The sequence below is a fragment of the Kryptolebias marmoratus genome, linkage group LG8 (genome assembly GCF_001649575.2).
Source record: "Kryptolebias marmoratus isolate JLee-2015 linkage group LG8, ASM164957v2, whole genome shotgun sequence".
NCBI lineage: Eukaryota > Metazoa > Chordata > Actinopteri > Cyprinodontiformes > Rivulidae > Kryptolebias > Kryptolebias marmoratus.
The window spans coordinates 18,081,771-18,100,085 of record NC_051437.1 but is presented as its reverse complement, the minus strand read 5'-3'; the positions used below and the strand labels follow the sequence as shown (position 1 = coordinate 18,100,085).

The following is an 18,315-nucleotide window of genomic DNA, read 5'->3' as shown; positions in this document are numbered from 1 at the left end:
TTTTTGTAAGTGCTTTTCTTTTGTAATTTGTTCTTTTCACCTTAACCATTTAGGTCAGGACTTTAAAAAGCAATTTCACATTTATTGGCATTTTAAATAATGTTAGTGGTTTGTATAGTGTCGTACTTACATGAAATACAATCACTTTTCTTGTGTTGGAATGAAAGAAAGATATAATTTTAGTTAGTGACGTTAAAAGGAAATAATAAATCAGGATCCAAAGCCGCTGTGACGTTAACGTCCTTGAAGGGCTTCATGAAGCAGATCATTACTGATTTTACAGCCTGGTAAAAATACCCAGCAAGATGTTATGCGTTGATAAGACGTCTCTCTGTATTAAAATAGAAATAATTTCTTTGTCATTCTGAGTAACCTTTACAGGTGTGGTTTAGGAGGCGGACAAAAACCTGACAAATGTTTCATTCGTGTTTGACCAAACCTGAAATGTGACTTTAAGGGAATGGCAGGACTGTCGAACCTGATCTGGAGGAATGTCTAGATTTCCCTCTCACTCACCCAGTTTTTATAGAGCAGAGGTTACACTGACTTAGAGACGTAGATCTTTTTTTTTTTTTTTTGCTTTGCAACAATAGATGGCAGCAAAGAGTCACTTTAATTTCTGCAAGGCACCAGGATGTGTGTCCTGTAGCTGGTGGGGAATCGAGTGGTCACTGTCAGGGGCAGAGCCAGAACGGATTGTCCAGAAGATGAGCACCGAGCCTTTGACTCATTCGGAGGTTTTTGGACAGCTCAGGAGGGAGCTCTACGGAGAGGATCGGTCCTGTCCCTCCAGCACGCACATATTCATCATCCTGGGAGCTTCTGTGAGTGCACGTCTTACAACATCATGAAATGATGTTTTGGTTTTTTTGTGTTTAATCATGCATAAATGTCATGCTCTGTCACCTTTTTTTTTGTCATTGTTTTTGACCTTCCTGAATCAAATTGAGTTTTAGAGAAGTCATAGGGATCCAAAGGTCAACAAAAAGTCCCATGATTAGAGAATGGAAGGTTTTGCAAGTTTAGTGTTTTCTACAAACTTTTTAAAATAATCAAACAAGCCGTTAACGTCTCTGCACTTTAGCCACTTATCCAGAGTTTATCTGGTCTTTGGACTCTGGATAAGTGGTTAAAGTGTGGAGAAGTGAACGGCTTGTTTAATTATTTTAAAAAGGTTTGCAGTTTTGCAAGTTGTGTGTTTTCCACAAACCTTTTCAGAAGAATCAAACAAGCCGTTCTCTCCTCTGCACGTTAACCACTTATCCAGAGTTTATGTGTTCTTTGGACTCTGGATTGATTCCGTGTCACACTGAACAGCTTCAGCGGCTTTTGATTTAATTTGGTTTTATTTGCACAGGGAGATCTTGCTAAAAAGAAAATCTATCCAACTTTATGGTGAGTAAAAAAAAAAATAAAAATCTTCACCGACACATTAACTGACCGCAGATTGCTTAAAATTTGTTTGGTCACTTTGTGCTCCGTGGAGTTTGATCCTTGGCCAAAGTGTTCCACATGACTGCTTCTCACTGACTGTCCGTTGTTTAGGTGGTTATTCAAAGATGCCCTGCTCCCAGATGATATACACTTTGTGGGTTTTGCCCGGTCCAACCTGACTGTGGAGGGCATTAAGGCAGCATGCCTGCCTTACATGAAGGTAGGACATTTAAGGCTCCTCTGTGTTTACGTCCAAGCACAGACTGAGTTTATAGGATAACTCTGACTGATTTCTGTTAGGTCACAGATGAGGACAGGAAGAGTCTATCAGCTTTCTTCAGTAAGAACTCGTATCTGAGTGGCCGGTATGATGACGGCAGCTCCTTCGACCGACTCAACAGCCACCTGTCATCTCTGCCAGGAGGAGCAAGCGCCAACCGACTCTTCTACCTGGCACTGCCGCCCACTGTCTACCGCCATGTCAGCACAAACATCAGAAACCACTGCATGAGCCGCAGGTTGGTGCCTTTTTGCAAATCAGTGATGGCGTATGAGCTGCTTGATCAGTTTTTCTAAACGGCTTTATTCATGGCAGAGGGTGGAACCGGTTAATTGTCGAGAAGCCATTTGGCCGGGACCTCCAGAGCTCACAGGAGCTGTCGGGACACCTGTCTGCACTGTTCACAGAGGACCAGATCTATCGGATAGATCACTACCTGGGAAAAGAGATGGTCCAGAACCTCATGGTGCTTAGGTAACAAGCAAAAACACACATATTTGAATACTGAATCATACAGTAGGCAATTCAAAAGGTTGATGTAGATGCATTGTTTCTTTACACCGTAACTATTTTTATTCCTTACTTGTAGGTTTGGAAACAGGATTTTCGGACCCATCTGGAACAGGAACAGTGTGGCCTGTGTGGTCATCACCTTTAAGGAACCCTTTGGTACTCAGGGACGTGGAGGATACTTCAATGACTTTGGTATAATTCGGTGAGGAAGGTACCAGGAATTTGTTTCGTCATTGTTACCCTGTAAACCTGCTCAGACGCAACTTCTGACATTTGTAACGCAGAGATGTCATGCAGAACCATCTGCTCCAGATACTCTGTTTGGTTGCAATGGAAAAACCCGCCTCCACCAGTCCAGACGATGTGAGGGATGAGAAGGTAGCATCAGAGACTTGAAGTGAATAGTTTTCAGTGATAAGATTATCAATTCATTACAAACTTAGAGAAGTGTTTTTCATTTGTTGTTATAGATGAAAGTATTGAAGTGCATAGCACCTGTTGCTATGTCAGATGTGGTGCTTGGTCAATATGATGGAGATCCTGATGGGGAAGGCCACTCAAAGCAGGGTTACCTTGATGATCCTACCGTACCAAAAGGCTCCTGCACACCAACCTTTGCCACTGCAGTGCTTTATGTTCAGAATGAAAGATGGGATGGTGAGGCTCTTACAACTTTCTTTTTTTTTTCCTCACTTTTTCAAAGTTTAAATTTTATCACAGGCCCTTTAGTTTTTTTCATCATCTGTCTGTACATTGACTGTACTATTGTTTAGGAGTTCCTTTCGTTCTGCGCTGCGGTAAAGCTCTGAATGAGCGGAAAGCAGAAGTGCGTCTGCAGTTCACAGATGTGCCGGGGGGCATCTTCGGTGAACGCTGTCAAAGGAACGAGTTGGTGGTGCGGGTTCAGCCAGATGAAGCCATTTACCTGAAGATGATGACCAAGAGGCCAGGGGTTCACTTCTGCCCAGAGGAGACTGAGCTTGACTTTACCTACAAGAGCAGATACAAGGTGCCCAAATCATTCCTTGCTTATTTCCTTAATGCTGAAATAAGCTTATTGGTAGTTTTTAACGGTTAACATCTCTTTATAGAATGTGAAGCTTCCAGATGCTTATGAAAGACTGATACTGGATGTCTTCTGTGGAAATCAAATGCACTTTGTCCGCAGGTTGGTGGCATCGTTCACTGATATTAGCTGAGAAAATACATTTTAAGAAATCTGCAGACCAGACCTGCCAGATGGGGGGCATGAATATTTTTCTGTGCTTTCATCTGAGCTTCTCCGTTTTTTTGTGTCCCAGTGATGAGTTGCGAGAAGCCTGGAGAATCTTCACCCCTCTCCTTCACCAATTAGAGGGAGAAAAGAGACCCCCTATTCCTTACACATATGGAAGGTAGAGGGGTTTATAAAACAGAGATAAATATTTAAAGCGAATTGTCCTTCACAGTGGTTAAACTATTTCTTTGCTTTTCTTGTGTCTATAGTCGTGGTCCGAGTGAAGCAGACGATCTTATGAAGAAAGTGGGATTCCAGTATGAGGGAACATACAAGTGGGTGCAGCCCAACTCCACCTGACGCTCTGTGTTTCACTCATGCACACATAAACTCACATAATGATGAAAAGCTTTGTATGAAACTTTACAGTCAATAAAGATTGCTCCAGTCACTGCTGCACCAGTCCCAAAATCATTTAAATGGTAAATGGCCTGCACTTGTATTGCACTTTATCAAGTCCAAGGACCCCAAAGCGCTTCACAATACAATCAGTCATTCACCCATTCATCCATTCATCCACACACTGATGGTGGTGAGCTACACTGTAGCCCCAGCTGCCCTGGGACAGGCTGACAGAAGTGAGGCTGCCATTACACCGTTGCCACCGAGCTCTTTGATTTATAGGCAAAATTAGAAAGAAAGTTATATTGTACTATTGTTTAAATAAATGTATATTATGGCCTGTGTTTACAGTTGTCACTAAACTATAATCATGCAAAACATGAGTCACATCAAGTTAAACTAAGTAGCATTTATACCAGGAGGCCTCATTGAGCTGGTTATAAAGAAGACACATTAAAATGTCATTCTCCAGGTAAGACCTACTTCCAGGTAAGTGTTTAAGATGAATCAAAACTGTAAACAACTGTAAATCTCTTACTATACAAAACTAATTCTGAGATTACAGTATTCCTAGCAACAGTTTACCCTAAAAAATGGATTTTATTAGATGCCTGCACCAGATTTATGTTTTTTTGGGGGGGGATCTCTCCACCTTATCTTTACCAAATGTGCAGCATAAGTGGAATCACGCACAGACACACAAATGTGTACACACTGAGCAATAACAGCACAAGCAGTGATACGGGACTCGGAAAGTTGTGGGAAGAACAGAAAAGGCAAGCATGTGTTTAAACACATGTGGACTGCTGTTCTTCTTTTTTCTCCTTTTATTGGGTCAATATAAATGTTCTATAAATCTACAGAAAACAGGGATGAAGAGCACAGTGTCCACTGCTTATTGTTTTATAATACCTTAGTTTTGTTTGAATTAGAACTAAATGCTCTCACTGCATGACCGTTGATGTGCAACAAAAGAGAAGTTGTTGATGTTTTTGCTTATTTACGAGGAAAACTGGATTAAAAAAAGTCCCAGACCTAGAACCAGCACACACAGTGTACAGTAACAGATTAAATGGGTTCTGGACCAAAAAAATGTCCGTCATGGATATGTGTAGGAGACTAACAATACACGCACACATAAATACATGTAACAGTAATAAATACTTTTTTTCCCCATTATTACATTGAGTGTATAAAAGAACCTGAAACACCATAAACTCTTTGGCAATGAGAGACTGCAGCTGGCTGTTTTCTTACATTTGCATCACTCATGTTCCATACTTGATTTTTGTTTCCTCTTTATCCAAAATTGAGATAATTCATGTAGAGTTCATGTTCCACAGCAGTCGCCCGTCTCCTGACTGCAGCTCCTGATGGAAGCTATGTCCTCAATGCCTCGGGCGTACAGACGCACCAACTGGCCGTGAATCCTGGTAAACACAGTGAAAAAAACCCAAGATGATGACATAAAAAACACTGCCACACACTGGACTATTGTTTTTTAAGTGTGTACGACTGGAAAGATGTTTGACCTCAATTACAGAAAAAAAAAAAAAAAAGAGTAAAGTTAATTTGAGATGAGTCACATTTTCTTACTTGCAGGAGATGTTAGTGAAAGGCAGAATCTCTCCGTCGCAGTTCCAGACTGACACATCAGGAGCTTTTCTGCAGCACAGACAGCACATGAACGGAGTCACTGTTTTCTCCTCATTTCTCATTTGCTCCAGGTGAGGCTGAGACCCGTTTCTGCCTCCGGCATCCACGCAGCCACTTGCTCCTCCATCCGCCGCAGCGCTAAGGCTTCCAAATTCTTCATGTTCTCCTTCCTCGGTGGCTCCTGCCAGACAGAAACGCACCGCCTTCACACGATGGACCTCCACAAACGGAAAGTCAAACTAGGAAAAAGTAGAAAAGAACAATTAGCTCTGAGTTTTTAATATATATATTTTTTTAACTAAGTTGTGTTTTCACATTCAAACCCCATACCCGGTCCTGAGAGTTTGTGTGCCTGTGAAGGAACTTGAGAAAGCTCAGGGGGTGAGTGTTCCAGACCAGGATGAGGTCTCCTGTTCCGTCTGCCAGGTGGGCAGAGGGTGAGAGGCCCAGAGGACTTCTGGCACATGAGCTGGACATACATGTGAGAGACACACACTTGAACCTGCCCTCCACAGTCACCCACTCACCTGAGGGGACAAACAGGATGACAGGATTCTACATTATACAAAAGAAAAGATCTGGGCTATTGCTTTAAGGTAAAAAAAAAAAAAAAAAAGATAAACCCTGTTTGTGTTATTACCCTCTGATTCAGTACTGAGCTGTCCGGAGTAGGAGCTGTACAGGGAGCCCGAATCTGAAGAGTTGGGGAAAAGTCTTTCGGTGCTTCTGGCGCACACCCCACACCTAAACACACATAAAGAACAAACAGAGTTTCACTCTACCCAAACTCTGTGAACAAATCAAAAAGAAAAGCCCAACTTTGACACCTATTTACTATATCATTATGAACTCTTTGTTGACAGCCAGTGACAGATCCCACAGACAAAGACTACAACAGACTGAAGGCTGAGTCTCACCTTTCATCTAGATCAGGTTCCTCCTGTCAGGGTTCTTACTCTGCTTAAGATCCATCCAACACCTGAGGCCCCACTGCAGGCTGGGACTCTTAAGCTGCTTTTAGCTAGCCTTCTGCTTCTTTTGGCTAGCCTTTTGCTACTTTTAGCTAACCTTTTGCTACTTTTGGCTATTTGTTAACGTTTTGTTTTTTTAAACATTTGGCTAGTGTTTTGGTCCTTTTCGTTTTTAGCTAATGTTCTGCTTCTTTTAACAACTCAGTTCCCGCTTCTTCAGAAATTTCTGCAACCCTATTCAGCACTCAGCCTTCACACTGCGCTTTCTTTAGTTATATCTTAAAGTTCATGTGGTGTTTTGATCTTACTGCACCACTTCTGACTGTGTTGTGATCGTTGCTCTTTTAGTTTTAGTGTGAAATTTGTTTGCTTCTTTTATGGCCCAGTGACGGTTGCATCTCGGAGGAAACAGAGGCAGCGTTACTCCTGGTTAAATTCACGCCTTTGACACAGGAGATATCAGAAGTAGTGACATGCATGTAATAAACAGTGGGTGCTTGCACCAATATGGAGAAGTAGAGTCTGCACAACATTTACCACATTTGCGCTGCTTTAGTTATAAGATGTTAAAACATCAAGTTGGTGCAGCTTTCTTTCTTAAAATAATTGCATGCAGTTATTGATGTAATTTTGTGTGCTTGTCAACAGCTGGTCTTTTACCCTGAGAGGCAGCGTGTTTTGTCTCTGGGGCTGGAGAGCAGTGGGTCTGCTGGCAGATAATGAACTGTTCCTGCGTAGCTCCTGTTGCTCAGATACACCAGTGTACCTAAACAACAACAACAAATGGCATCCAGTTAGCTAAAACTGTGCAGCAACAGTGGTACAATCTTTTTTTTTTTAAAAAAAAAGGAAGTCACGGGCCACATTAAACAGTTTAAATTTGGTTACATAGCAGTAATAAACCACGCTGTGTATGGGTGGAGTTAGTTGTATGTGTCACAGATGCAGTTAGACAGCAGTCAGAGCAAACTGGAAAATCACCAAGGATGCTTACAGCTACTCAGAGGGCCCGTGTCCACAAGCTAAAACAACTTAAAGGAATAGTTTGGATTTTTTTGAAGTGAGGTATGGTAGAAAGGTTTTCAGCAGCCATTATCTCTGGAGTAAAGATCTCTCTGAATGACCTCAGTTTGAATAAATAAATGTCAGTTCTGACTGGATAGTCAAATTAACAGCTGGTCTGAGCAGAGCCAGGGCTAAAGTGGATTGCTACCATCCTAAAACAACTCCAGTCTTAAAAATATTAAAATGGTTCACTATTTTATGAACCTTTAAGCCGCTGTTAGTTTTGCATTAGACAGTTATTCACAAAGATGTCAGTGGTTATTTATTCTGTCTGTTTAGGTCAGTAACCAGAAATGATTGAGTGTGAAATATGGACTTTAAAACTGAACCTATAGAGCACAATAGCATAATGGTGGTAAAGTAAAGCAGAGAAAAATCCGTTAAGGTATGTTTGTTTGAACTGCGATTTTTTCTTTTTGTTGTTGTTTTTTGCTTTTTCACTGAGTTGCTTTTGCATCAGATAGTTTCTGTTTCCGGTCATGCTAAACACGTTTCATTTTGCAACACATGCTTCACATATAAAGTTATTTGGTAATGGACTTCAGCCAACTTGGTCTTCAGTGTAAATAACTATAAGCTTTATTGTAAATAAATCTCTAAAATGATGCAGTGTGTTATGGAGCTGTTACGGAGACTCTCCAGTTCCAACAAATTTCTGGTAAATTGTGGAAATCTACTCTTAATTGTGCCCTCTTCTAAATGGTGGTTAGTTTGACTCTCCTGTAATAGCCTCTGTTTAATTGTCCAAACTGAGATTGGTGTTTACCACAGGTAAGATACTGACTACTCATAACTGCTCCACAGAAACTCAGTTAAATAAATCCTATATATCCTATTAAAAATAAAATAAACACTTTAATATCATCTAAATTTTTTAAGCATGGAGTCAGTCACCTGATTCAAAATGGCCACCTCAACTAATCAACCTTAGCAAACACAAAATGTTCATAACTCTGTTGATTTTACAGATATTGAGCTAAAATTTGGTGTGGTAGTTGCTGAGAGTCATACACAACAGAGACTCTGAGCGCTAACTGATTGATAAAATCTTTGTATAAAACTGTGGCACGAAAGGTGGCAGGCAACATGCATTCCTCCGAGGAAAGTTAATTTATATATATATATATTTTTTTTAATGAAAAATCCATCCAGACCTGAGTAGTCATATCTAACAGGTCCCATCCAGCGGTGTTTTTCACTCTCCGACAGTACATCTCCATAGAAGCCATAGCCCACCAGAGACACCGAGTAGCGCACCAACCCAGAGCCATAATGGACTGAACACACATCTAAAGGCTGAGAGTCTCCTGCAAGGTGTTGTGGGATATCAAAGTGTTTAAATGTGCAAAGCAGGAAGTCAACAAAACAATGGCATAGTGCTGTATTTAAAAGAAACCCTCTTCTTACCAACGATAATGTGCAAAGCTGAAGTTACAGGGTCGATCACTCCCCCTGTGGCATAGCACACGCAGTCTGTGGAACCTGCATCAGGTAAATGAAATCAGAACACTCGTGTCACATCCTTAAAAACCCAACACCACGACTTCAGCTTCACAACAAGGACCTGCAGGGATGATGCCAATATGAAGTGGACACGGCTGCAAAGTGACAGCAGGATTGTTCTCACAAACGCCTGCCTCTTGCTGCGTGCGCCCAATCACACCATGGAGTATTTCACTGAACATGCCATCTCCACCCACACACACCACACTGTCAAAAAGCAAACAGAAGAGTTTCTGTTACATGAGCACGCCTGCCACCAGGCTTTATAATGCTCGCTCACCGCAGTGTTTACAAGACAGTGCTGGCAGCTCTCACCCATCAAAGCCTGTCAGATCTTTCTTAAGGAGGTGATCTCTGGCCTGGTTTGCCCGTTCAGTCACTAAACAGTACATATTAGGATTCAAATTGGTTTGATGACCAAGCAGATTAGATATTTTGAAACCAGTGTGTGAGTTAGGAAAAAACGAGTTCACCTATTACATGTGAGCTTATATCAGCCAGCTCAAACAGAGGGGCTACCAGAGAATGATAGAGCTGTCTTCCTTTCTTTTTTCCTCCATACGGATTGATGAACACCAACAGCCTATGTGGTCGCAAGGGACCTGAAAGGTAGATTCAAGATGTTACAGTTTAGCTGGATCATCTTTAACATGCGACAGATCGACAATCTGAAGGTTGTCAAACTTTAAAAATATGAATGTCCATCTTGGAGAAGCTCTATTGTAGCTCAGTCCCTTAACGTCTAATCCATCCTTACTGTGTGTTTTGACAGCGGTCTTTAGCTGTTTTGTCCACTGGTCTCTTAGGACCCGACTGGGACAGCTGAACTGGGTCCGGCCCAGTCTCCAGAGCAACCCATAGGAGTTCCTGGTGCTGCTACGCTTCACATAGAAAACTGAAAGCAAACGACAGATAAGAAGGTTAACGGTTACAACTGACACCGTTGCAGTCAACAGTTGTGTCATTACTGAGCAACAAGCAGGTGAAAGTGGTCTGCAAGGGAAAACTGTGATGTGACTGCACCTGTAAAGTCTTTGTCTGTATCTTCCACGGACTTGCGAGGCAGGATCTCCACTCGGCCTTCCTCCACTCCAACCACCTCGGCCACAGGCACTGAAACTTTAATACATGCATACAATTAAAGACATCCATCCGTTCGTCCTTTCTGTACCTGATGAGTTGCTTTCAGAGTCACAGAGGACTAATAATCCTGGAATTCAGCAGGCAACAGGGTATGCTTTATCACAGGAACCCATACACAAAATTAAATCACTTTAAGCCTCAAATTATTGAAACCTATCGATATACAGCATGGGTGTCAAATTCACTTCCACAAGAGCCCACAGTATATGTATTTCACCTGTACCGTGAGTAAAATTACATCTGAAAGAAGAATCCAGTGTGCATGAATTCCATTTGGTTATCTCACTGCCAAGGCATTTTGACATAAAACAGGAAAAAAAAGGTCTTGTATTTATAAAACCTTTTTTTTTCTCAGCCATTTCATAATAAAGGACAGTTGCACTGGTTATATTGCATCAGTGTCAGTCTTTCCTGGTTTATACAAAGTAAGCTTGGTTTGTATGAAACCATTGTTTGTTTGAAAAAAGACTGGCTGACCAGCACACCTAAAAGGAGGGACTTTCCTACTATATGTCTGTCTGAGTTCAGTTAAAAGTGCCACTAATTTTAGACTCACGCCACAGATATGTTGTGGTAAAATGTATATATAACTTAAAATGAAGCATATATTGTATATATTTGTTGGCAATGTGTTTGTCTTTTGTAATTTCAGATTAAAAGCCCCTCCATTTTTCTTCTCTTTGGAGGTTAAAGGTCAAATACTTGGAGAGATTTTTGGTGAAAAAAAAAAGCCATTGTCAGCATAGTCTTGTAGGCAACGTGTGTGTGTGTGTGCATTTTTCCTGTTTGTGTTTTGTATAAACTGTTTCTCATGTGTCTTGTTGGTGCTGTTCAACTTGTTCTTCACGTTTTCTGCATGCAGTTATGATAGCACTCCCTATACGAAGTTGCCAGAAATTGGAGCAAAAATTTATTTCCTTTGATTGTCTTTAGGTTTACTAGTAAGAACTAAATACAGTGAGAAAATTCAGTGTTTAAAGAGCAGGTTGTAGCTTTATTGTCTTTAAATGATTTATTCATTGTTTGCTGTTGTTAATTCATGATTAACTAGACAAATAGAAAGCAGAGTAATGCTGTATTTTATTTATTTAGTATCTGTCTGTGTGTGCTGAGCTTGTTTGGCTTCAGTGCCATACAGTTTCTGCTTCACTCACCTGTTTTCTTGTCCCGATTCTTCTTGTCTGTCTCGGTCCATTTGAAATGCCAGCCTGTCAGGACAGCCAGGTATCTCTTGTTTCCGACCCACAGACTCGACTCCAGTCTCAGGTCCGTCTCCATCTGAACAAGGTGCTTCTCCTCACAATATTGTCACGTCCTAAAACACCCTCCTATTCCCGTTTTACATCCATAACTTTTACATTTCTGAGAGGAAGATAGAAGTGCCGGCTGCCAAGTCTTCAGTCAACAATCTGTCCAAGTCCTTCTGTTTTTATAGGACATGTGGAAGTTCTCCTCTGAATCTTTTTTGTTTGTCTTCATCAAACACGTTCAGGTTAAAGTGTTGTCGCCACCACCACCTGACAACGAATGTTTATTCTAAAAATATCCTCTCCGCTCCCTCCCTCCACCTTATGACACCTGCTCAATTTGCATGTCGCAGCTGATTGGATGGAGGTTTACCTGAAGGACTGAGGCAGTTTACCTTGAGTTTTTGAGAAATCATATCCATTTCTTCATGAAACATGGTATACTTGCTACAAATATCACAACAAAAATGAAGACCAAATATATTCTATATTATGAGTTTAAAAAAAACCCATTGTGTATGTTGTGTTAGAATAATGGGAGTCAGTCTTGGGTTGTGTTTCATCAAACTTTGTATTGTTTGTTTCACTCATTGCAAAACAAGACGGTTCGCAGCATATTTAACTGATCATATGTCTTGTGAAACATATTGTGCAACTGTATAAAACAAGTTCTTTCTTTAATAGGCCATTTTAATATGCCATTTCAAAATAAGGGTCAACTAAAACTGATATATTTCATCCATTTTCTTTACCCACTTGAACTGATTAATTGCATAAAATAGATCAGAGACTTTTTGAAACCAGACAAATGTGTTATCAGCAAAATATTATTTTTTTGTATTTTATGTAACTGATTTATTTTACAACAACTGAACCTCTCTCCTTTAATTTTTTAACGATCCAATAAATGGTTAATTTATATAGAAGCAGTATTACTTGTAGCAAATCCTTGCCTGTAAAACCTGCTTTTTTTTTTCAAAGCTGCCTGTCTTTCCTCACAGGTAACTGTGGTTAATAGAAGAAGAACAGTGCTTTAAAGCACACCCCTCCTTGTAACACATCCAACCTGCTATTCTAACTCAATCAGCATGACAGAGTGATCTCCAGCCTTGTCCTGATGTCAGCAAATCCTTTAGCAGGACTAAAATCTAGAGGAAATGGGGTTTTGAGATAAACTACATACTTAACCCTTCTTAAATCTTATTTTTGACACATTATTTATTTATTAATTTATATAGTTTTGATAACTAAGTTTAGAAAAAAAAAATTTTGTGGTTTATACTGTTCTCATAGATTATTAAACCCATTTTATACCAGTTTCAATATCAAGAGCAAATAGACTAAACTTTCAGAAAAATTTAATCGGGTAAAATATATAGTATTTATAACGAAGATAATAGTAATAGTCATAAAATTGTACCAAGGTGTTGACTACTTCATCTGTGGATGTAATCGCTGTGTAAGTATTTTTCAAAATAAAATCGACGTGCAGTACGGCATGGCATTGTTCCCACCACAAGAAGTGCGTTAAATACTTTTATTGTGAAGTCCTAGGATATAGTGACCGGAAATACATGTCACTTTTCTCGCATGCGTAGTCTCTCCTCCCTTCATGCTAGCAAGTCGATTTAGCTTGCTAGCGAAGCAAGACCCTTTAAATTCAGTTGCTTGGTTATTATGAATAGTTTAATTTGAACAATATAATTTGAGGTTATTTTCTTGAGGGTGGTTAGAATCCAACTAACAGGATGAATATACGAAACGCGAGGGTAGGCAAACTCAAAATCTTATCGTCAGCCACGCTTTTTTAGCCACCGTTATTGCTAAGCTAACTCTGCCGGCTTCGCCCAGCATTTTACCTGGTATATTTTCGCTGAATGCATTTTATGACGTTTGTGCATTTATGTTTTTAATCTCTTGTAGCCGGAGGACCTCATGAACATGCAGCACTGTAACTTGCTATGTCTTCCAGAAAACTACCAAATGAAATACTACTTTTATCACGGATTGTCCTGGCCTCAGGTGATTCAGTCTCCTGGCTCTATGGCATGCTTGTTTCTGTCACGTAAAGCCCATCCATGTTTCATGCTCTGTGTCTCTCTGTTTTTCCCCATTCTTTCAGCTTTCATACATAGCTGAAGATGAAAATGGGAAAATTGTGGGATATGTCCTGGCAAAGATGTGAGTGTCTGTAACCATATCTCCTAAACTTGGTCAAAAACTGATGCGTGAAGTTTGTCGATCTCGTTTTTTTATTTTTTTTTTCAGGGAGGAGGACCCAGACGATGTGCCTCATGGACATATCACATCACTGGTAAGTTTGAACAAGTGACATGACACTACATGTCGCATATCACTCAGAAATGTGTCTCTCATCTATTTTTTTTTTGTGTTATTCAGGCAGTAAAGCGATCCCACAGACGTCTTGGTCTGGCCCAGAAGCTGATGGACCAGGCCAGCCGGGCCATGATTGAAAACTTCAATGCTAAATATGTCTCACTTCACGTTCGCAAAAGGTACTTTTATTAATAATGATGCTTTTCTGTGTGTAGTTGGATTAGTGGATGCTTCCCTTGGGGTAAATCATTTACAATCTGACTGCGTGTGTGTCGGTGGTCGTGTGTTTTTGGATATTTACTGATGTTTTCTCCCAACTGCAGCAACCGAGCGGCTCTGCATCTCTACTCAAACACACTCAAGTTCCAGTAAGTTTATTTTTTGTGCTAGCCCTTGTTACTAAGATAAACAAATGTGAATGCGGTTTGCTTTCAGCTATGACTTGAGAAGAGCAAAACCATTAACCCACTGACCCAAACAGCAGGTTACTTTATTATTAGGTCATAGTAGTCATTTATGTCAGCTGATAAGAAGTGAAGATGTTCTAAACAAAGCTTGAAGGCTGAACGCAGCTTTTGTAAACATATCACTAACTATCTTTAATACTGAGAAGCATTTTGTAAACTGGTGACAATGACTGTTTTATACTTTTTGCAGCAGTGTGAGCATTTCCATGTTGTGGTTTGCATCTTAGATGTGTGTATTTACAGGAGGTGCACGTCAGGGTGTGGTGGTCGTTCTCTCTTTATAGCTGAAACAGTAAACCTACTTTTTTTTTTTTCTGCAAAACTTCACTTTGTGTAATTTTCAGCTTTTGTAGAAACAATAGAAGCCTTGGTTTTTTTATCTTATGTTTATCTTATCTTTTTTTTTAATAATCACTGTTAGTGTCATTTTAAAATTATAGTGCAGTGCTCAAGTTGCATAAACTTCACAAATAAATGTTTGGGTTTGGGGAGAAAAAAAAGGTTAAACGTTTCTTCAGGTCTTACAGGGTTTGAATGGGTCAGAAGTTGCACATGTTCAGCTTATAAACAGGTTCAGATGGTTTCTATTTCTTCTTTGCCACGTCCCTTCTCCGATTGATGGACTGTAAGGTCTGTTAAGGGGCAGGCATTGTGTTAACAGTGGTCATGATTATTTACTCTTGAGAAGATTATATAAAAAGACTGTTTGTGAAGCTGAGGAGCCATGTTTTATGTAAATGGAGGTGGGAAACTCACTTTAGATTTGGGTTTTTGTAACCTGACAGATTTTTTACAAGCACAAAAAGATATTAGTCACACTGAAGGAAAAGGAAATGCACACAAATACATATTCTAACTGAAGTGTCATGTTGTGTCATCGCAGGATTAGTGAAGTAGAGCCGAAGTATTATGCAGATGGAGAGGATGCCTACGCCATGAAGAGAGACCTGGCACATATGGCTGACGAGGTGACTTTAACACTCGGAAAGGTTTCACTCTGGTTATTTCAGTGTTTTTGGTGAGTTTTGTTCTGAAAGGTGTCTTCTCTCCCTTTTGCGTCCTCCTGCAGCTGAGGAAACCTGGAGTCCGCGTCTCGAGTCAAGAGGCCCCGTCTGGCCAGAGCCCATCGGGCTCCGGAGATCAGGAGAGAGAAAGCGAGAGGGACAGCGGAGGAGAGAGCAAAGAGCTGAGTGAAGTCAGCGAGGCGACAGAAAGCACAGACGTTAAAGATTCTTCATCCGATTCACAATGACGCTGCCGTTTAGATCTTTTTAAAGCAGATTTTTTAACTCAGTATGTGGCTGTTTCTGGTTTTACAGACTAGTTATTTGTGCATCAAAGCCACATTTCCAGTCTTCTTAATTCTTTTATTTTTGTTTCTGCTGTGATGAACGAAGTGACCTGGATTAAAAACAATATGCTATCTAAATTAATCTAAAATAATTGGTCATTTTTTTGGTGTTTTCAGAACTAAAGGTCTGTAATATCTTTGCAGTTGAAGACAACATGGACCTTTTACTTTATAAACAAAGTGACTACAAATAAAATATTCAAACATGACATTTGGTCTCCAGTTACTGAACAAAAACAAAACCTTTTATATTGTAAAATACATAAAATATCAGCACTACAATAAGATCAAAACCTCAAACAGGTTAGTTTTCCTGCATAAAATTTAGCTCTTTTTCAGTTTTTCATAACAGAAAGAGCAGACAGCATTAAACATGGTGTTTTCCAGCAATGTTTTTCAAAAGACTGTATTCAACACCTAAAAACTGAGTCGAGAAGTTTCATGGTCAGAAAACTTGAGTCATCAGATCAGGATGTTCATATTAAATTTCCTGAGAAGTCTGCAAAGGTAGGTGTAGGTAGTGGGGGCAAAAAAAGTAAAAAAAATATACATGGCCTTCATAAAAAGTGATGGAGCAGTGGTGTCAAGCTACACTCTGAGCCAAGTACCTCACTGCATTTAAAGAAATGTGGAAAAACGTGATTATAAAAACAGCTGCAGATTTTCAGGAGTACTATTCTGCAACCAGAAGAAATCAAAATAGTTTTTTGGAATCCAACTAAGGACCTACTTACTAAAACGTATCAGAGAGGTCTTGTTATGCTGTGGCTGTTTGAGGCAATGTGAAAATAAAAGAATTAAAAACAAAATGTGGAGGCAGTGCAGAGAGAAACTTGTGAGACATTAAGTAGGACGGTGACCTAAGGAGAAACCCAACAGAGTACACAGAGCATGCACGCTCAGACCTACAGTCAGCTAAGAATCCTCAAATAACCTAAGATTTATATTTAAAGATAAATGGATGACTTTAAAATTTGGTAATGAATTGTTAAAGAACGTCTCAGTACCTTAATAAAACCTGTGTGTGCATGGGGAGGTAGTACTACTAATCACCAAACTAACCTTGGAAAGAATAAAAGGCTAAATAAATGAACTTCAAAAATGAATGACCTTTAGTGTCTCCTAGAGGTGGGATCAGAATACACCATGACATACAGTGGGTCTCAAACTTCTCCAAATGATTACCACCTGATAAAATACTAGGCTCTTCAGGTGCCACCATTACGGCGTCTTGTACTGAAACTTCTCAAGCAGATCGATATGTGACAGAAACAATCAACCTGATAAATGTGCTTTAACATCTTGAGGTCCAGAACTGAGGATATGTCTCAAAACAACAACCTAAAGACGCTCTGAGCACAAAATAAATTTGATAAATTCAACAATCTTTACATTTTAAAGGGGTCTTTATTGACAGGCACCAACCCCTGCCATTCCTTTGACTCTTTAATCCGACTCTTTGACTTATGCAAGGGGAGCTATTGAGGTTTATTTATTTTTTAATCACATCTTACCCTGGTTAACGGAGTGCCATTTAAGATGAGATGGTTTCAAACATACACTGATGAGAAGAGCACCGCATATTTTGTGGTACCAACTTGTTGCTCCACAAAAAAATAAGCAAAAAAAGAAAAACCTGATTTAAACTTCCTGGCTCTTTTGCTCCTTTTGTTACAAAGCAGGAGACGTTGCCACGTGCACATCAGTTTGCCATCATCCACTCCAGTTTCTGTAAAGGTTCTCGAAATATTCTTCATTTCAGTTTTGTTTCAAGTAGTTCTCCTTTATAGCTTCTGCTCCTTTTTCTTCCAGCTGTTCCCTTTTCAGGGGATCGCCACAGGGAGTCATCCTCCTCCATCTAACTCTGTCCTCAGTCCAACTACCTCCATGTCCTCTCTGACTGCATCCAGATATCTCCTCATTGTCTTGTTCCTGGCAGCTGTCCACAGTCTCCCTCAGGTTCCCTCTTCTACCTGTGTTCCTCCCTCTTTTGGAAAAAGGTACTGACTACAGCCATTGTAATTTGTTTGAAACACTCATTGCTTTAAGCCATCTCTGGGGTTTTTTTTTTGTTTTTTTTGTTTTGTTTTTAGCTTTACAGCTCAGTTCAGCTTATGATGTGCTCGTACCACAGCTTGAGAACCAAAGATATACAATGTTCACAGCAAATCTTACTTTTTGTTGCGTTTGATCTAAAAGCAACTAAAGTAAAAGTAAGAACTTATAATGTTTAAATGATAAGTTTGACAAATTTATGAAGTAAATCCGAGAGGAACTGAACCTAATCTGAGCTTAAAAGTGGAGTCAGATCCCTGCTTTTAATCCAAAGGACAAACAATCATTGAACAAAAAATAAAGAGAAGCACTCAAAGTGCGTCCTCTGTAACAGAGACCAAAAAGTGTCAGTTAGGAGGAATTTTAACACCCTTGTGCAACACCATCCAGTGTGAATGAGGAAGTAAACGGCGCAGAGAGAGAGAGCTGCATGTCTGATAAGAACAAATGATGTGCAATGACCTTTCAGAAAGTTTTTATTAATAGCCTGCTTTAACACCTTTACATAACACTTCAGCCCGATGCAGAACAGATAACGACTAAACAACAAGCATATTCTTAAACTGCTTCTGGTGGTTATGAGGGAGGATTCTGAGGGCTCCCGAAGCAGCTGATTTAATTCAGCCACTGGGAAACAACCAGCGAGGATGGAGCAATCAGTGGAGACAGCTGGCG

The 18,315-nt window shown here is 40.0% G+C and overlaps 3 protein-coding genes across 3 annotated transcripts; 2 read left to right on the top strand and 1 right to left on the bottom strand.

The window, feature by feature from the left end:
• Positions 1–105: 105 nt before the first annotated feature.
• LOC108244581 (glucose-6-phosphate 1-dehydrogenase) lies at positions 106–3,895 on the top strand. Its single transcript, XM_017430897.3, has 12 exons — positions 106–824; positions 1,358–1,395; positions 1,546–1,654; positions 1,735–1,952; positions 2,030–2,188; positions 2,304–2,429; positions 2,512–2,605; positions 2,698–2,884; positions 3,001–3,236; positions 3,319–3,395; positions 3,529–3,621; positions 3,713–3,895. Exons 1-12 carry the CDS (start codon positions 594–596, stop codon positions 3,801–3,803), a joined length of 1,659 nt encoding a protein of 552 aa, XP_017286386.2. The 5' UTR covers positions 106–593; the 3' UTR covers positions 3,804–3,895.
• Positions 3,896–4,601: 706 nt separating this feature from the next.
• Positions 4,602–11,712, bottom strand: zgc:158263 (ceramide kinase family protein). The gene is made up of 13 exons (XM_017430877.3): positions 11,338–11,712; positions 10,064–10,159; positions 9,798–9,935; positions 9,514–9,642; positions 9,356–9,419; positions 9,102–9,247; positions 8,945–9,019; positions 8,692–8,844; positions 7,133–7,238; positions 6,142–6,245; positions 5,832–6,028; positions 5,442–5,740; positions 4,602–5,275 (listed from the first exon to the last, which is right to left on the bottom strand). The coding sequence occupies exons 1-13, from the start codon at positions 11,459–11,461 to the stop codon at positions 5,176–5,178; spliced, it is 1,731 nt and encodes a 576-aa protein (XP_017286366.1). The 5' UTR covers positions 11,462–11,712; the 3' UTR covers positions 4,602–5,175.
• A 1,300-nt stretch (positions 11,713–13,012) lies between these two features.
• On the top strand, positions 13,013–15,794 carry naa10 (N-alpha-acetyltransferase 10, NatA catalytic subuni). Its single transcript, XM_017430887.3, has 8 exons — positions 13,013–13,199; positions 13,354–13,452; positions 13,553–13,611; positions 13,699–13,744; positions 13,831–13,946; positions 14,091–14,135; positions 15,118–15,202; positions 15,304–15,794. Exons 1-8 carry the CDS (start codon positions 13,179–13,181, stop codon positions 15,484–15,486), a joined length of 654 nt encoding a protein of 217 aa, XP_017286376.1. The 5' UTR covers positions 13,013–13,178; the 3' UTR covers positions 15,487–15,794.
• The last annotated feature ends 2,521 nt before the right edge of the window (positions 15,795–18,315 follow it).